This window comes from Pezoporus flaviventris, unplaced genomic scaffold (assembly GCF_033815535.1).
Source record: "Pezoporus flaviventris isolate CSIRO_AGI_PZ_B2104156 unplaced genomic scaffold, CSIRO_AGI_Pfla_v1 ptg000002l, whole genome shotgun sequence".
Taxonomy (NCBI): domain Eukaryota; kingdom Metazoa; phylum Chordata; class Aves; order Psittaciformes; family Psittacidae; genus Pezoporus; species Pezoporus flaviventris.
Window position 1 is genome coordinate 82,834,616 of NW_026892550.1, and position 13,217 is coordinate 82,847,832.

Consider the following 13,217-nt stretch of genomic DNA (forward strand, 5'->3'; position numbering starts at 1 on the left):
GGAAGGCAGACAGAGAGACAAGCAGAGGATGAGCTAATGAGGCAGACATGCTCAACAGAGGGATGAACAGGTGGAGGGGAAGGCTCTTGTCTCCACAGTGAATCGCAGCTCAAGATCCCAGAGAAAACCAGCAGCAGCCATCCAGTGGGCATTGCTTGGGTTTGATGGGAAGTCATTCACAGGTCTGGGTACCTCATCAACATGAAGTGATACTAACTAAGTGATACTAACTAAGCAAAGTGCACAGCATTGCTGGTCCACGTGTTTTATTTCCCTGCTAGGACGCTACAGTTGCACAGGGTGTTTGCACAGTGGTAGGAATAAACCTACCATCTCTCTGAGGACTCCACGGTTATTGCTGTGCTGCACACTGGAGCCACTCATCATTTCGCAGGCTTCAGATCTTCCCACTGCTGCAGTATATGCTTTGCCACCAGAACAAAAAGGCTCATTAACGATCAGTTGTACTTTGGAACAAGCAGAGAAGGGTTTAGTCCAGTTTTCTCCCTCTCACATGAGCTGTAGCATCATCCTTGCCTCAGGCTGAATTACCAGTTTCCTTCTTTCTCCCCAGCCTCGCCAATAGCCTGAAGGCACCCAGGCACCTATTTGTTACTAGCACTGGGAGGGTGATTGGGGCATGTTTCCCCTCAGCTCTCGTGTTTTCCTCAGGTCACCTGAATGTGTGGAATTTTCTCACAGCTCTTGCCATGAGCTGCCAATCCCTATTGACCGGCAAGGAGTGGTGGTGCCAGGCAGGAGTATGGAGCAATCCCTCCAGTGTGGTACCCTGTAATGTGTACATCCAAACAGACAAACCTGGCTGCAAGGCAGAATAGCTCCCAGCTTTGCTTTCAATGACCTCTTCAGACTGTGCCATGATGTGAGGAGGAGAGTAGTGCTCACCACGGCTCCATGAGGAATAGCTAGAAATGGGTGCTGGACCACTGGGGAGGAAAGGAAGGGCTAATGCAGAGAAGATGTGTAAGCTCAAGCCCTACAGAAAAGTTAGGGCTGCAAAGATTGCATCCAAAGGACAAGGATTGATGACAGATGGCAGGGACAGGTTAGACATTGCTGTGAGTGGATGTGGAAAGAGGAAAAAGAGAGCTGGGAGACTTTGCTTTCTGTCCCTGACACCAGACACCAACGCAAGCCTCCAGGAGCTATCCTTCCTCATGTTGTAGGCAACTCTGTCCAAGTTTGGTACATGGTACTTATGCTTCCTGAGCAGAGGCAAGAATTCACAATCAGAGGCTAAGCTCACCTTGAAGAACAGTTTAAGGCTAGATGTTCCCACTGGCAAAAACATGAGCCACTGAGTAAGCCTCTGCATTGCAAGGTTAGTTATGCAGGTGTCAACTCCTCTTCAGGTCTCATAAAAACTCCATGTACTGAATAATGCTCAGTTCTGTTGATGTGATCTGCTGTAATAAGGGGAATAACTTTTTCCTGAGATGGTGTTAAAGGAAAACGATGAATTTATTTAAAGCTACATACCAAATCGGATGCGTGGGCCTCATCGGACTCAGCAGCAACAGCACCGCTTGCCTTCTGTCATGGGCTGCCGGTTTGTCAGCAGGGGCACCAAGCCAAACCATGCCTGCAATAGCCCCTCTGAAGCTGATAAATCTTCACTCAAGCTGGACTCAGCCTCATCCTTTCTCCTTTGTTTACGTTCTTTGTCTTGTCTGGTTTGTGTTCTGCACAGCTTAGGGCAAGGCAGCTCTACAAAATCGTTCTTTTCCTCACGTACAGTCAGTCAGATTCAGTCTACAGCACGGAGAGCTGGATAATAAATGCACCTGCGATACACGGGATTTTGTAAGATGTAATAGCAGTGGGAATGTGACAAGGACACTGATATAAAAGGCAGAACTGATGCCGGGTGCCAGGGTCTCTGTACATGTTGCAAGGAAATATACCATTGCATACTCCAGTTTTAATTCATACCCATCTGAATTAGAGCATCAGATCATACTGTTAACTTAAAAGCACCCACACAGCATGATTCAGATTTAAAGGATCTGTTCCCCCTTTGAAGGTCCTGGTAATTCAGAGGAAATCTGTAGAAACAGCAGCACTTCATCCACCCGATATCGGTGGTTGCGAAAAAAGGCTCAAACTTTCCCTCTCTGTGCTTCTTTTTCTCCCTCACTTGCATTTTACATTCTATTTCAAGGTCCTGCTTGAGGCTGTAGTTCCTGCAGAGCATTTGGATTCAACTAGTTGACACACAGCACCACTGCTCCTGTCACTGTGCCAGGCTGCACACAACTGCACTGGTTATTACGTGTGTTTGCAAGCAACCTACCCAGGGACAGCTAGGTTATTCTGTCAGGGAGACCCTGCACTATTTCTTCTCCTGTGAAGCTATGCCTTACTTCAGGAACATGATGCTGGGAATAGAAGAGAAATTAAGCCAAGAAATTAGGACACACTTCATTAAGAAACACACTTCTGCTTAGCCCACTGTTCACTCGGCTGGGACCGGGTAACAAAGCACTGCTTCTAATCAACACCTTTCTGTCAAATGGCATTCATATTTCCGTGCTTTTGTAATGGCTTAGGAGCCATCTAAATTGCTGTGGTCTCCCCGTGAGACAGGTGGGGTTTTGAATGAGTCCCTTCCTCACACTGGCCTACTTTATTTCCGCCTGATGCTGTGCTGTGCAACAGTTGAGGCTGGGGTGATCAGAAACATCTGCAAATCTACAAAAGACAAAGATGAAAGTTCACATGCTTGCTGCCCTGGGTTTTTTGGTGGGACTTTTTTTGTAGCTCCATAGTGTTTAGTGGGTGGGAGGTGTCAGTACCTCAGTACAGACACTGTCCCCTTTTCCTCTGCATTGTTAAACCACTGACTCTCACTTGGCAGTCTGACTCAGCACTGATCCCCTGATGCTTATCATTCACACTTGGAAGAAGATTGCAATTGTGATTTCCGTCCCATCACTTCAGGCAAATATTTACTCCTCCTTTCTTAATTTGTATTTGTCCTTCTGTCTCTGGTACTTTCCTCTTTTCATCCTCCCCCTTTCTTGTTTCCTATAGCGGTGGGTGTGCAAATCAAGCTGGATTTGCTCCAACGCAAGTTTTGGATGGCCATGCAACAGGTAGGAGTATCAGCAGTCATGTAGAGAGGCAATTTAATGCTGTTCATCAGCTAGGTCGATACTGTTATATCACATATGATGGCATTTTGATGAAGGCTTTTGTGACATTCATATTAAAAGATTTATGAAGTAGATTAGTTTGAAGTCACACATTTCTGTAATCCTTTGACGGCACTAATGCCATGTGAGTCGTGAATCTGTTCCGCAAATGCTGTGTTGACAGTGTCAGCATCCTGGCCTGGCATTAGCTCTGCTGCATATGACACATTTAATTGTGGAAATATGTTTGTGCTCATTCAGCCTTTCAGAAACCTCATGGAAATCTGCAATTTTGGGCACATGTTAAAAAAAAAAATGTACTGCGCTCTCTTATCTTGGTAATGGTAACAAAATGCTACCAGCTTGCAAAAATAAAAATCACTTGCTCCAGGGATAAGCTTTCAGTGGTGTCCTAATTTTGGAAATTCTTGCTGGACTGAAAGAAATGGAATAATTAAAACAGCTGCCCTGGTCTGAGAGTCAGGAAAAGTGAAACACCTTTCCCTTACCACCCAGAGGCTTTCCCCTGGCTTTGTTTTTGGTAAGGTATATTGGAGGGGTGAGACTGATGGGACCAAAGCAGCATGCAGCAGAAGTGTCTCTCTGCTGTCAGAAAAGGGAACTGTTGTTAGATGGGGATGACAAGATAGAAGGGCAGGAGGCTGCTTGCTGGGAGCGAGCACAGGTGGGGAATGGAGAAGCTCAGAGCTGGCTGTGGTGGCAGGAGCATCCTCACAGGTGGGATATCACATAAACCTAACCTGAGCTAAAAATACTTCTGCAAAGTGCGTGAGCATATCCTGGTGCATCAGCAGAGAGCTTCATTTTTAAATATCTCCTTAGGGCCATACCCAGGGAGTTCTCACACAAAGAAGCCCACATGGGTGTTAAGTGAAACCGGGAAGCCTTATTAAAGAAGCTGAAAAAAGGCCTGTGTGCCAAGTGCCTGCAACCCATGGCCCTGCTAGGTGCTGGTATGAAAAAGAGCCTGCATATGGTTCCAGAGAACGTGACCTCCATTTGACAGAGGAATGACTAACAGATCTTGTTTTCTCTCTCCCACTTCACCGCATGCTGTGCCGCTCTGGATGTCCATGCTGTGCCTCCCGTTTCCCAGCCCAATGACAGTGATGTAAGTAGACAAAAGCTGGGGATGAGGAGGCATCCCAGCAGGCCTCTCCACAGCTCTTGGCTTCATAATTGTGTTGTTTGTGTGCCAGCATATTATAGGCACTGTCCCTTGTCTGTAGTCACTGGAGACAGTCCAATCCTGTCGTAGGCTGTGTTTGTCTTCACAGTAATTAAGTGTCTTTGGCAAAGCTCAAAGTGCTCTGGGTCACAGCATTTCAGAGATCTGACCAACAGCAGGAAGATACTGTGAAGTAAGCTGGTCTCTGAGGAAGGACCTGTGCCCGTAACATAGTAGATATGGTCTCAGAGCAATCAGGGAGATCAGGATCAGCTCTTCCCCCACCTCAGGGGCTCCCTGCAAGCTGCTGGTGCTCTCAGCCCAGGCTTCTCACCACAGTCCTACTGTTGCATAGCTAGTCCAGCACTGGGCACTGCTGGATCTTCTCCAATTTGGAAGGGCAGCGGCAGCAAGACTCAGTCCTCACATTGCTGAGGAAGATGCTGTGAGGTATAGGCCTTTCTTGTTGGAAACCACTCTGGTTCACCTGGGTTTCTGTTCTGATTTTCATGCTTTGGATTCTGTATTTCTTATCCCCCAAGGCCATAATAGTGGTTCTTTGCAGCCGTACTTCTCTGATGACCAAAGGAAAGAACCCACTTGGGATGAAGTACACGGCCACTTCTATGCATATGTCCAGGGAAACAAAACAACATGATGCTGTTTCGTAAGGGGTGAGATGATGCTTGCAAGTGTGGGTAAAGGAACGTTATTAAACCATCATCCCCGAAGCCTCAAAAAGCCAGTGGGATTTGGAGCATGAGCATGCAATATTGCAAAGCCACAGGGCTTGAAACAAACCCAGACATCTCCAAGCCTCCTCTGAAACAAATTCTAACCGAAAGTAACAGTCTTCTTGTGATTTGAAACGGAAAATTCACCTCTTGTTATTGAGAATCATTCAGAAAGGGGTCTGGGGTTTATGCATAAGGGTTGTAAGGAAATAAAGGGCAGCAGGCTGAGAGAAGGCAGGCCACACAGCACTTTAGTGTCCTTCCCTGACCCCAGAAAACCTCTGGCAGGCAGGAAAGGGACCCCGTGTACAGAAATGGCAACACCTTGCCAGCTTTCTTCCCTCTGCTGCTGGAGAAAATAGCATTCGAAAATAACACAAAGAGACAGACAGGCACAGCCCTGGCAAACTTGGAACAATTATGAAATCAATAACTACCTGAAGGGCTTTGTTACTCACCACTTAACCCCTCGTGTCCCCACCAAGTTCAGCGTTGTGAAACACATGTCAAGTGCGGTACACAGAAATCCTAAATGAAACAAATGGATGGTGCCTTGGGCTACATGAGCACCATTCACATCCTATTTTATCATTAGCTGTCTGGAGAATAAAGAAACCAACAGCAACAACAACAAAAAATCCCTGCTGGAGAAGAATCCTGGTCTAAAATACCATGCTCTGTGCTTAGTGCAGATACCAGCAGATGCTGAAATGCATGCTGGTTTCTCACCAGTGCACAATAACCTTTGCATTTGCAGCCAGAGAGCTTGATGCTGTCCCCTTTCTTTACAAAAGACACCTCTGCTTGAAGTGCACAGGGACCCTATCAGGGAGGCAGGTGCAGGATCAAAGCCTTCAGCAATGGAGATGTTGCTCAGAGAGGTGGGGAGCACACAGAGGCACGGGGTGGCCAACTTAGGGGGTGGTACCTCTGCATGCTCAAGAGCTTGTCTTGGGGGAAATGCCAGCTAAATTGCAGAGCTTCATGTGATAGTAGTGTGGAGACCTTTAGCTCAGCAGTCCCACAGGGGAGACTGTAAGATGAGGTCGTGCCATGCTTAATTCTCTGCTTTTCCTTTCCAGTGCAGTGCCTTGGACGGTGCCTGTCCACTAAGCTGTCAGGATGACGTAAGTTGCCCAGATTTCTTCCCTGTACCTGTGATGGATGTGATTGAATACCTCTTCTGTGGAGATCTCACACACACACACCTATACACACACTGAACAAAAAGGTATTGCTTGTCACCTCATCACAAAAGGCTGCAGAGCTGGGAGCAGGACCTTGAGCTGTTGAGGTAAACCTGCTGTTTAAGTTTTCCCCTTTACTGTGAGATGTCAGTTGAGCCAAGGCAGAGATATGGAGATTCCAGCCAGTGACTCTAAGGAGAGTCCATCTCCTCTAAGGCTGCCTCACTGTCATCCGAGGTCTTCCAAAGAAAGTGGCTGTCAGCATGACAGGCACACTGGACACCCCTCTTTGCATTTAGGCCACTGCTTTAACCTTGGTCTCAGGCATATTTGGGACAGGAGCTCCTCTGTCCTGGAGAGTGAGAACACCAGAGAATTTTTGTTCTATGTTAATGTGCGATTTCCCCTGCATCCTTGTTTTCCCCTGTGAGACCTAAAGGTTTTCATCTAAACTCTGTGCCTTGATTTCCTGCTCTGCAAAATCAAAACAAAGACCATCACTGATACTCAGTGGTGAGGAGAGGGTTATTTCATGAGTGGTTATAAAACTCTGAAATCTGAAGATGGAAAGCATTAGATACCATTTTATTAGAGAAGTGCTCTCCAAATATCCTGCAGGGTGACTTGTCTTCTTAAGTGTGGCTCACAGCCCTGGCAAGAGACAGTCACTGTCACAGTCAGCTCACAAACTAAATACCTCAAGACAGAGGCAGAGAGGGAAAAGTCAATTGTGTAAAACCCCATAGCTTAGCCATGGGGCTAGGCATAGAAATGCCAAGGCTGTTGCTATAAGCACAGCCCACACCACGCCATTGTGCACAGAGCAGTACATGGAAGCACATGCCACACAACCATGGAAAAAGCTGTCTTTAATGTTGCTTCTCTTTAATCTCTGCAGATTCTGAATTGCTTCCTTATTGATAACAACGGCTTTATACTCGTTTCCAAAAGACCTGCAGAGGTAAGAAAGCATAAGAGGAGGAGGAGGAGAGTGTTCCTAAATAACCCACCAGAGCTGGTTAAAACGAATGAAGTTGAATTGTGTAATAAGGGTGGCTGTGGTGTAATTAAATTCAGCTGTGTGATGAGGGGGAAGCCTCCCAGCAGAGTGACAGCACATCCTAGGTGAGGAAGGAATTTGCAGTCATAAGGAAGGAGCTAGTCAAAATATCTTTTTATCAGGAGTGAGGAAATCAGACTCATTTCTCTCTGCACAGAATCTACTGAATGATGATCTGAGGCAATCCCAGAAGGCAGGTGTGCCCTGACTTCAGGAAACTGAAAGGAAGGAAAGGGAAAGGAAAAGAGGGAAGGGGGAAAGGAAGGGAGCAGCACTTTTGAGTGCCTCTGAAGTCAAAGCAGGCATTCTTCAGGAAGGGAAACCAAGAGGATGGTAAGAACAAAACGCCAAAGGCAAAAACAAAGATGAAATCGTTTAAACAAATTGTAAACAGGAGAACATATAAAGAACTGGAGGGTTTGCTGGACACACGGAGGTGAAAGGAGCAAGGAAAAAGACTCAGAATAGTAATAAAAATATAACAACAGAAGTTGCTTCCTTTCCTCTTGCTGCCAGTACCTCCATGACCATTTCTAGGGAGCTAAAGGGGTGCAGTTTATGATGTGATTTCTCTGTAGCCTGTGTAAACCCAACACTACCAGCCACTGCATGGCTTAGCTGTACGTTTCTGTTCTCCAGTAAATTCACCACAGAGCTATTTGTTTCAAAATAATAAAAGGCCATAGATTTGGATGTCAGAAAGTGATGTGTTGGAACAATCTCATAAGCTACAAGGCAATAAGTCAATAGCAAGAGTGGGGAATGAAGCTGTTTTGTTACTAACAGAAGTGTGCAGTTGCATTAAAATTTCCACAGTACTGGAGTTACCAAACACTGTATGTGTATTTCCAAAAGTCAGTAGAACTGATCCCAGAAATTGCTTGCTTCAAGATGTGACAAACAGGTTGAACTAGAAATTGCAAGTAAAGTAACAGAACACCGTATGGATATGATTGGGACAAGCAACAGAACTTCTATAAAGGATAAAACCCTATCTTACCAGCTATAGCTCTTTGAAAGTGTAGGTAAAGCAGGAGGTAAGGGAGGATGGATGACCTACTGCCTGTCAGTTTTATTAAAAGCCTTGAAGAGAGTCCCTTACAAGAGGCTGTTGAACAAGTTCTGGTTGAAGAGTGAAGTAGTGGCATTGATCTCAAAGTAGCTGGGACAGAAAAGAAAGATGAGGAATTTTTAGATGGATATTTAGATGGAAAGTGTCAAGTTATACGATTCCCGTGGTTTCCCATCTGGACTTGTGTTGGTTAGCATATTACAAATAGGCTGGCAAAAAGAAAAGGTGAGATCGTGAATTCTGCAGGCACTGTGCAGTAAATTCAGTGAGGCCAAAATGGGAACTGTTGAGGCTCACAAAGCAAAATGAATCAGCAACACATTGGCACCAGGGGGCCGATATAGACAGATATCAAGGAGGGGGCATATTGCATGGAATAACCAACCTCTTTTCTGTTGGGAAAGTGACCTACTGAATATTCCAGTAAAAAGTGCCCCTTCAGTAACGTGGTATGCCAAAAAAAAAGGCAAAGAAAACTTGAAAATACAAGGGAGGAAATTGCTGTAAAGTTATATTGACTCCTTACTCTGGGAGACCAGGTCCTGCTGCATGGTCAGGATGGGCTGGTAATCTTAGGATTTGCAGCTTCCTCCTCTGCCCTGCATGGCATTTTCAAAGGTGCTTTGCTGAATCCTATGGCATGTGTCCATAGATAAAGGCAACTACACCCTTTAGCTACCACATCTGCTGTTTGTTGCCAGCACTGTCCCCCTGGGTTCTGCCTCCATGTATTTTCTGCATCTTATGGAAAATGTGTTTTTCCAAAAGCTCCTGTCTGAAAGATCTGACCAGTAGAAACATGGCATTGTACTGGATTTGGGTAAATTATAAACATTATCTGCATGCCTCCAAGATCAGGCCTTTTGGCAGGCACCAGAGCTGTTACCTCTTCCAGGTGTTACCTCCACTGACCTTGGAGAGTTCACCACTACTTTTCTTCTGATTCCATCATCTTGTTCTAGTTACCGCTTTTATTTCCTGGAGGCACCAGGAGTGTCCACACTGTTAAACACTACAGGGAATTCAATACAGCAGCAGTACCCTGGGTTTCATAGCCTTGCCACTTGGATGCTGCTGCTGCAGGGGAACACTTGTTGCTATGTGGTCTTCTTTGCCCCATCCCACAATCTTCCCCTCAGTGCATCTTTTAACATAATGCCCCCCCAGATCCCATTCCTGGGTTCTGTGTGTATTTTGCCTTTCTGGAGAAGTTGGCTAGTTCACTCTCCTCCCTCTCTGCCTCACACCAGCAAGAGTGGCTCAGCTGTATGGGTCAGCATTTCAGTCCAGCAACAGGCAGAATGGCAGCCTGCCTGCATGCTGCCTGTTCTGCCCCATCAGTCAGGATGGGAATGGGCTTATCAGATGCTGAAGGAGCTAGGGTACCTGAGTGAGTATCTACCCCAGTAAACCACGCAGGCTGTGGCACCTCCAGCATAATCAGAGCCCCATGCACAACCCCACTACCCTGAGGAAGGCAGCCAAGGGGCTTTCATGTCCAAAATGCCTACTTCCTGGGGCAAGGTGCAAGCTAAGAATAACAGTGCCTGTATCCTTACAGCTCCTGAGCAAGCTGCTAGTGCCAGAGACCCACCCTGGGGGCTCTGAGATGTTTTGCTCCATCTCTCTGCTTGCTCCCTTGTGATGCAAGCACACATAAAGCTGTGGTGCTTTATGGTGTTCTCAGCCTCCTGCATGCACCTCTTTTTTGGGTGGCCACACTGGAGACCAGAGCAGCCTCACAAAGGAATGGGGAGAGGACAGCCTGGCTTGGCCTCTGCTTCCCTCTGTCCTTCGGATGGGCAATCAGGATGGGGGATCAGCTCTAGTAACCTCTGCCTGAAGGCAGCAGGAAGCTTACCAGCAGCCAAAAGTCACCACAGAATAAAGAGGGACTCAGGATTTTAATGAGTGATGCATTGAAACCTTCCTACAGGATTACTTGGGGAGAATGGGTAATCTCTTAATTTGGGCTAATCTCCCCATCCAGATTTATTGTGGAGGTAGCAAAAAGTTAATAGCCAGAGCCAGGAGAAGGGAGTGAGAAAGGGAAAGGACCAGGTGATCCAGGGCAGTGGAGGAAGGTAAAGTCAGTGGCATGCTCAGGCTGTGCTGCAGTGAGGGCTGCTCCACAGTATGTTTCTGCCAGTGTTCTCAGCCCTGGCCCATGACTGGCCCTGGGTTTTTAGCCCCCTTTTGCTGCCAGCCAGAGGCACATCTGTGGATCACAGGTCTTGAGCTCCCTCCACCTGCTGCATCTAGATGTCCCCTTGCACACTAAACGTCTTTTTTCTAGGACTGCTTCCTTCTCCCTGAGACATCTGCAAGCTTTGCCTGGGCAGGACTTCAAGGACAGGGTGGTAGCTAAAAGGCCAAGATCCCACCAGGGGTGGGCACAGCTTGTGGAGAAGGAAGGGCAGGCTTTGTTTGAGCCATGCAAGGAGGCTGCCTGCTCTGCTTGCCCAAAGCGTGGCCCATTTGGCAGATCCTGTTTGTCTACAGCTTTTGTGTGTACCAAAAGTGCAGGTTGTTCAGTGAGCCAGCAAAGCACAGGAACATGTATGTCTGTAAGCAGTGATGTACCTTGCAAGCCATGTGTGTGCTTCAGGATACATCTCTTTCCTGTGCATAGCGTGCATGAACGCTTGTACGCTCTCAGCTGCAGAGGGATCTGATACAGCATGTGACACGCAGGATGTCAGAGCAATGCTTTGTGCTTTGAATCTTTGAAATTGCAAGAGCCTGTGCAATTCCAGCCTCCAGCCTAATTCCCAGCTTCCAGCCTAATACCCAGCCTGGGAATCAGGAGAAACACAGCAGGGGAATGTCAGGGAGAGCAGCAGCCAGTCACTGAGGAAGCAGGCTGTAATGAGAGCTGCCTGGCAAAATGTCGCTTCAGTGCAGGACCGCTTAGGTTTCTGCCAAGTGTTGCTTTCCTGTCTTACTACCTGCACAGAGTACTTGAAACAGCACCAAGGTTTGAATGTCTGGTTTGGTGTTAAAGGCCAATTTGCTCATGCTTTCCTGAACACATACCCTAAGCTTTTCTCTCAGTTATACTAAAAGCTCCTCATATTTGTACCTATAGGAACGACATCCTACCTGGAGAAATTCAGACATCAGCATCTCTGAACAGGGTGAGACACTTCCCCTTGCCACACCAGCTGCAGCTTGCACTGCCTTAAATCCCATTGCTCTAGCTCCTGCTAGGGCTACAGACTGGTATTAAATTGAAGCAGCTGGCCTCCTTTTACCACCCTAATCAGATTGAAAGAGCGAGGGAGGTGAAAAAAGTTAGCGCTTGCTCAGACACATTTGACTATGTCTGAGATGATTACAGCCTAAGTGCTCGAAGAGGAGTTGATGTTGTGTGTCGATATATACAGTGAAATGCATTCTAAAGCCTGTTGGGAAGAAGCTCATACTCATGTAACGCTACTGTTAGATGATTACCATATGATCTTAGGTAAATCTGCCTAAGGGTCTAGTTTTTATAGTGGAAATACCCCACTCAAATAAATGAAATCATCTGTCATCTGCTAAATACTTGCTAAATCACTGCTAGTCTATCAGTGGAAAAGAAAATGTCCCCCCCAGACTGCGTGAACACTGCCATAACATATGGGAGGTGTTAACTGTGTCAAGACCCGTGAGCTAGGAAAATTGATGGAGGATAGCTTGTATCTGCACTTTTATTATTTATGAGTATTTTATTTACTTGCTTCTAAACAAAGCAGTGGACTTGACAGATTTTAAGCATTTTTGCAATAGATTTGTCATGGTTTGATAATCAGGAAAGACAGATCTGTTGTTTGTTCGAAGAAGTCTTTAAAGCAGCAGTTCCAGGATTTGGGATTAGGACTGTATTTGAGGTATTATATTAACTCCAAAGCATAAATGGGAGCAGACAGCCACAAGCTCTGCTTTTAGCTCAGGCACCCAAGTGGGTTTTGGGGGTTTTTACGTCCCATGTGCAACTTTTGTTAGGGTGGAGCCTTTGCAATAGCTCTGTCTGTGCCAGTGCATAGTAACCTAAAGAGATGCATGGGTTTGTGTGGTTGGGGTTACTGCCTGCTTGGAACTTGCACAACAGCAAGTTGTAAACTTGCATTTCCTACCTAAATAAATCTGTCCAGTTCACTCCCATGTGGTGTGTCAGTTCACGTAGTGCAGCTGGAGAGCAAAGGTTTCCAAAGCCACTGCAGCTGTGAGCTAGCAGAGAGGTTCAAGCAGAAGACACAGGCACTCAGACCTGGAGGATGTGGATTCACAAAAATCCACAGGAGAGCCCAGTCTTCCAGTGAATCAGTGTGCCTGGGTCTCTGCAGCTTGAGAGTCCTCCTTTTTCTATCACAAGCTGCATGACTTACGTGGGCTAAATCATTTCCAAGTGTGGTAGGAATGGCGCAGAGTGCCCAGCTGGTGATGGGGGAAGTCCTCCCTCAAGCTTTCCAGCCAGCCAAAGGACAAAGCTTGGCATTACCTCGTTATAAAACACCCATTATGTGTGTGGTAGGCCTCCAGACAAACTGGATCAGCTGGTCCCATCGAGCATTTGGAAATTTTACTGTTGTCAGTTTATTCTGTTTTTTTTTCCTTTCTTGTGCTTGCAGACTGGAAAATTCTTGGGTGCAGTGGATGGCTCAGTAATGACCCAGCTGCTAAACATGGGCATGTTCAGGCGGTAAGTGGGGGATCTCCATGCTGTACTTCTCTTTCTTTAGCTGGTGTGTGGGTCAGAGCAGACTGGTCCCCATGAGCAGCAGGGGAAAATGCACATGCTGATGCATGTGACTCGTTTTGATAAAACAGCTCCTACA

General features: G+C 46.5%; 1 protein-coding gene across 1 annotated transcript in view; it reads left to right on the top strand.

Moving 5' to 3' along the window:
- The window catches only part of CACNA2D4 (calcium voltage-gated channel auxiliary subunit alpha2delta 4), a 128,687-nt gene that overhangs the window by 100,268 nt on the left and 15,202 nt on the right, over positions 1 to 13,217 (top strand). Inside the window, exons 27-31 of the mRNA XM_061444683.1 lie at positions 3,055 to 3,116; positions 4,273 to 4,287; positions 6,161 to 6,205; positions 7,164 to 7,226; positions 13,011 to 13,081. Coding sequence (XP_061300667.1) covers positions 3,055 to 3,116; positions 4,273 to 4,287; positions 6,161 to 6,205; positions 7,164 to 7,226; positions 13,011 to 13,081 — 256 coding nt within the window. The remainder of the gene's footprint in view (positions 1 to 3,054; positions 3,117 to 4,272; positions 4,288 to 6,160; positions 6,206 to 7,163; positions 7,227 to 13,010; positions 13,082 to 13,217) is intronic.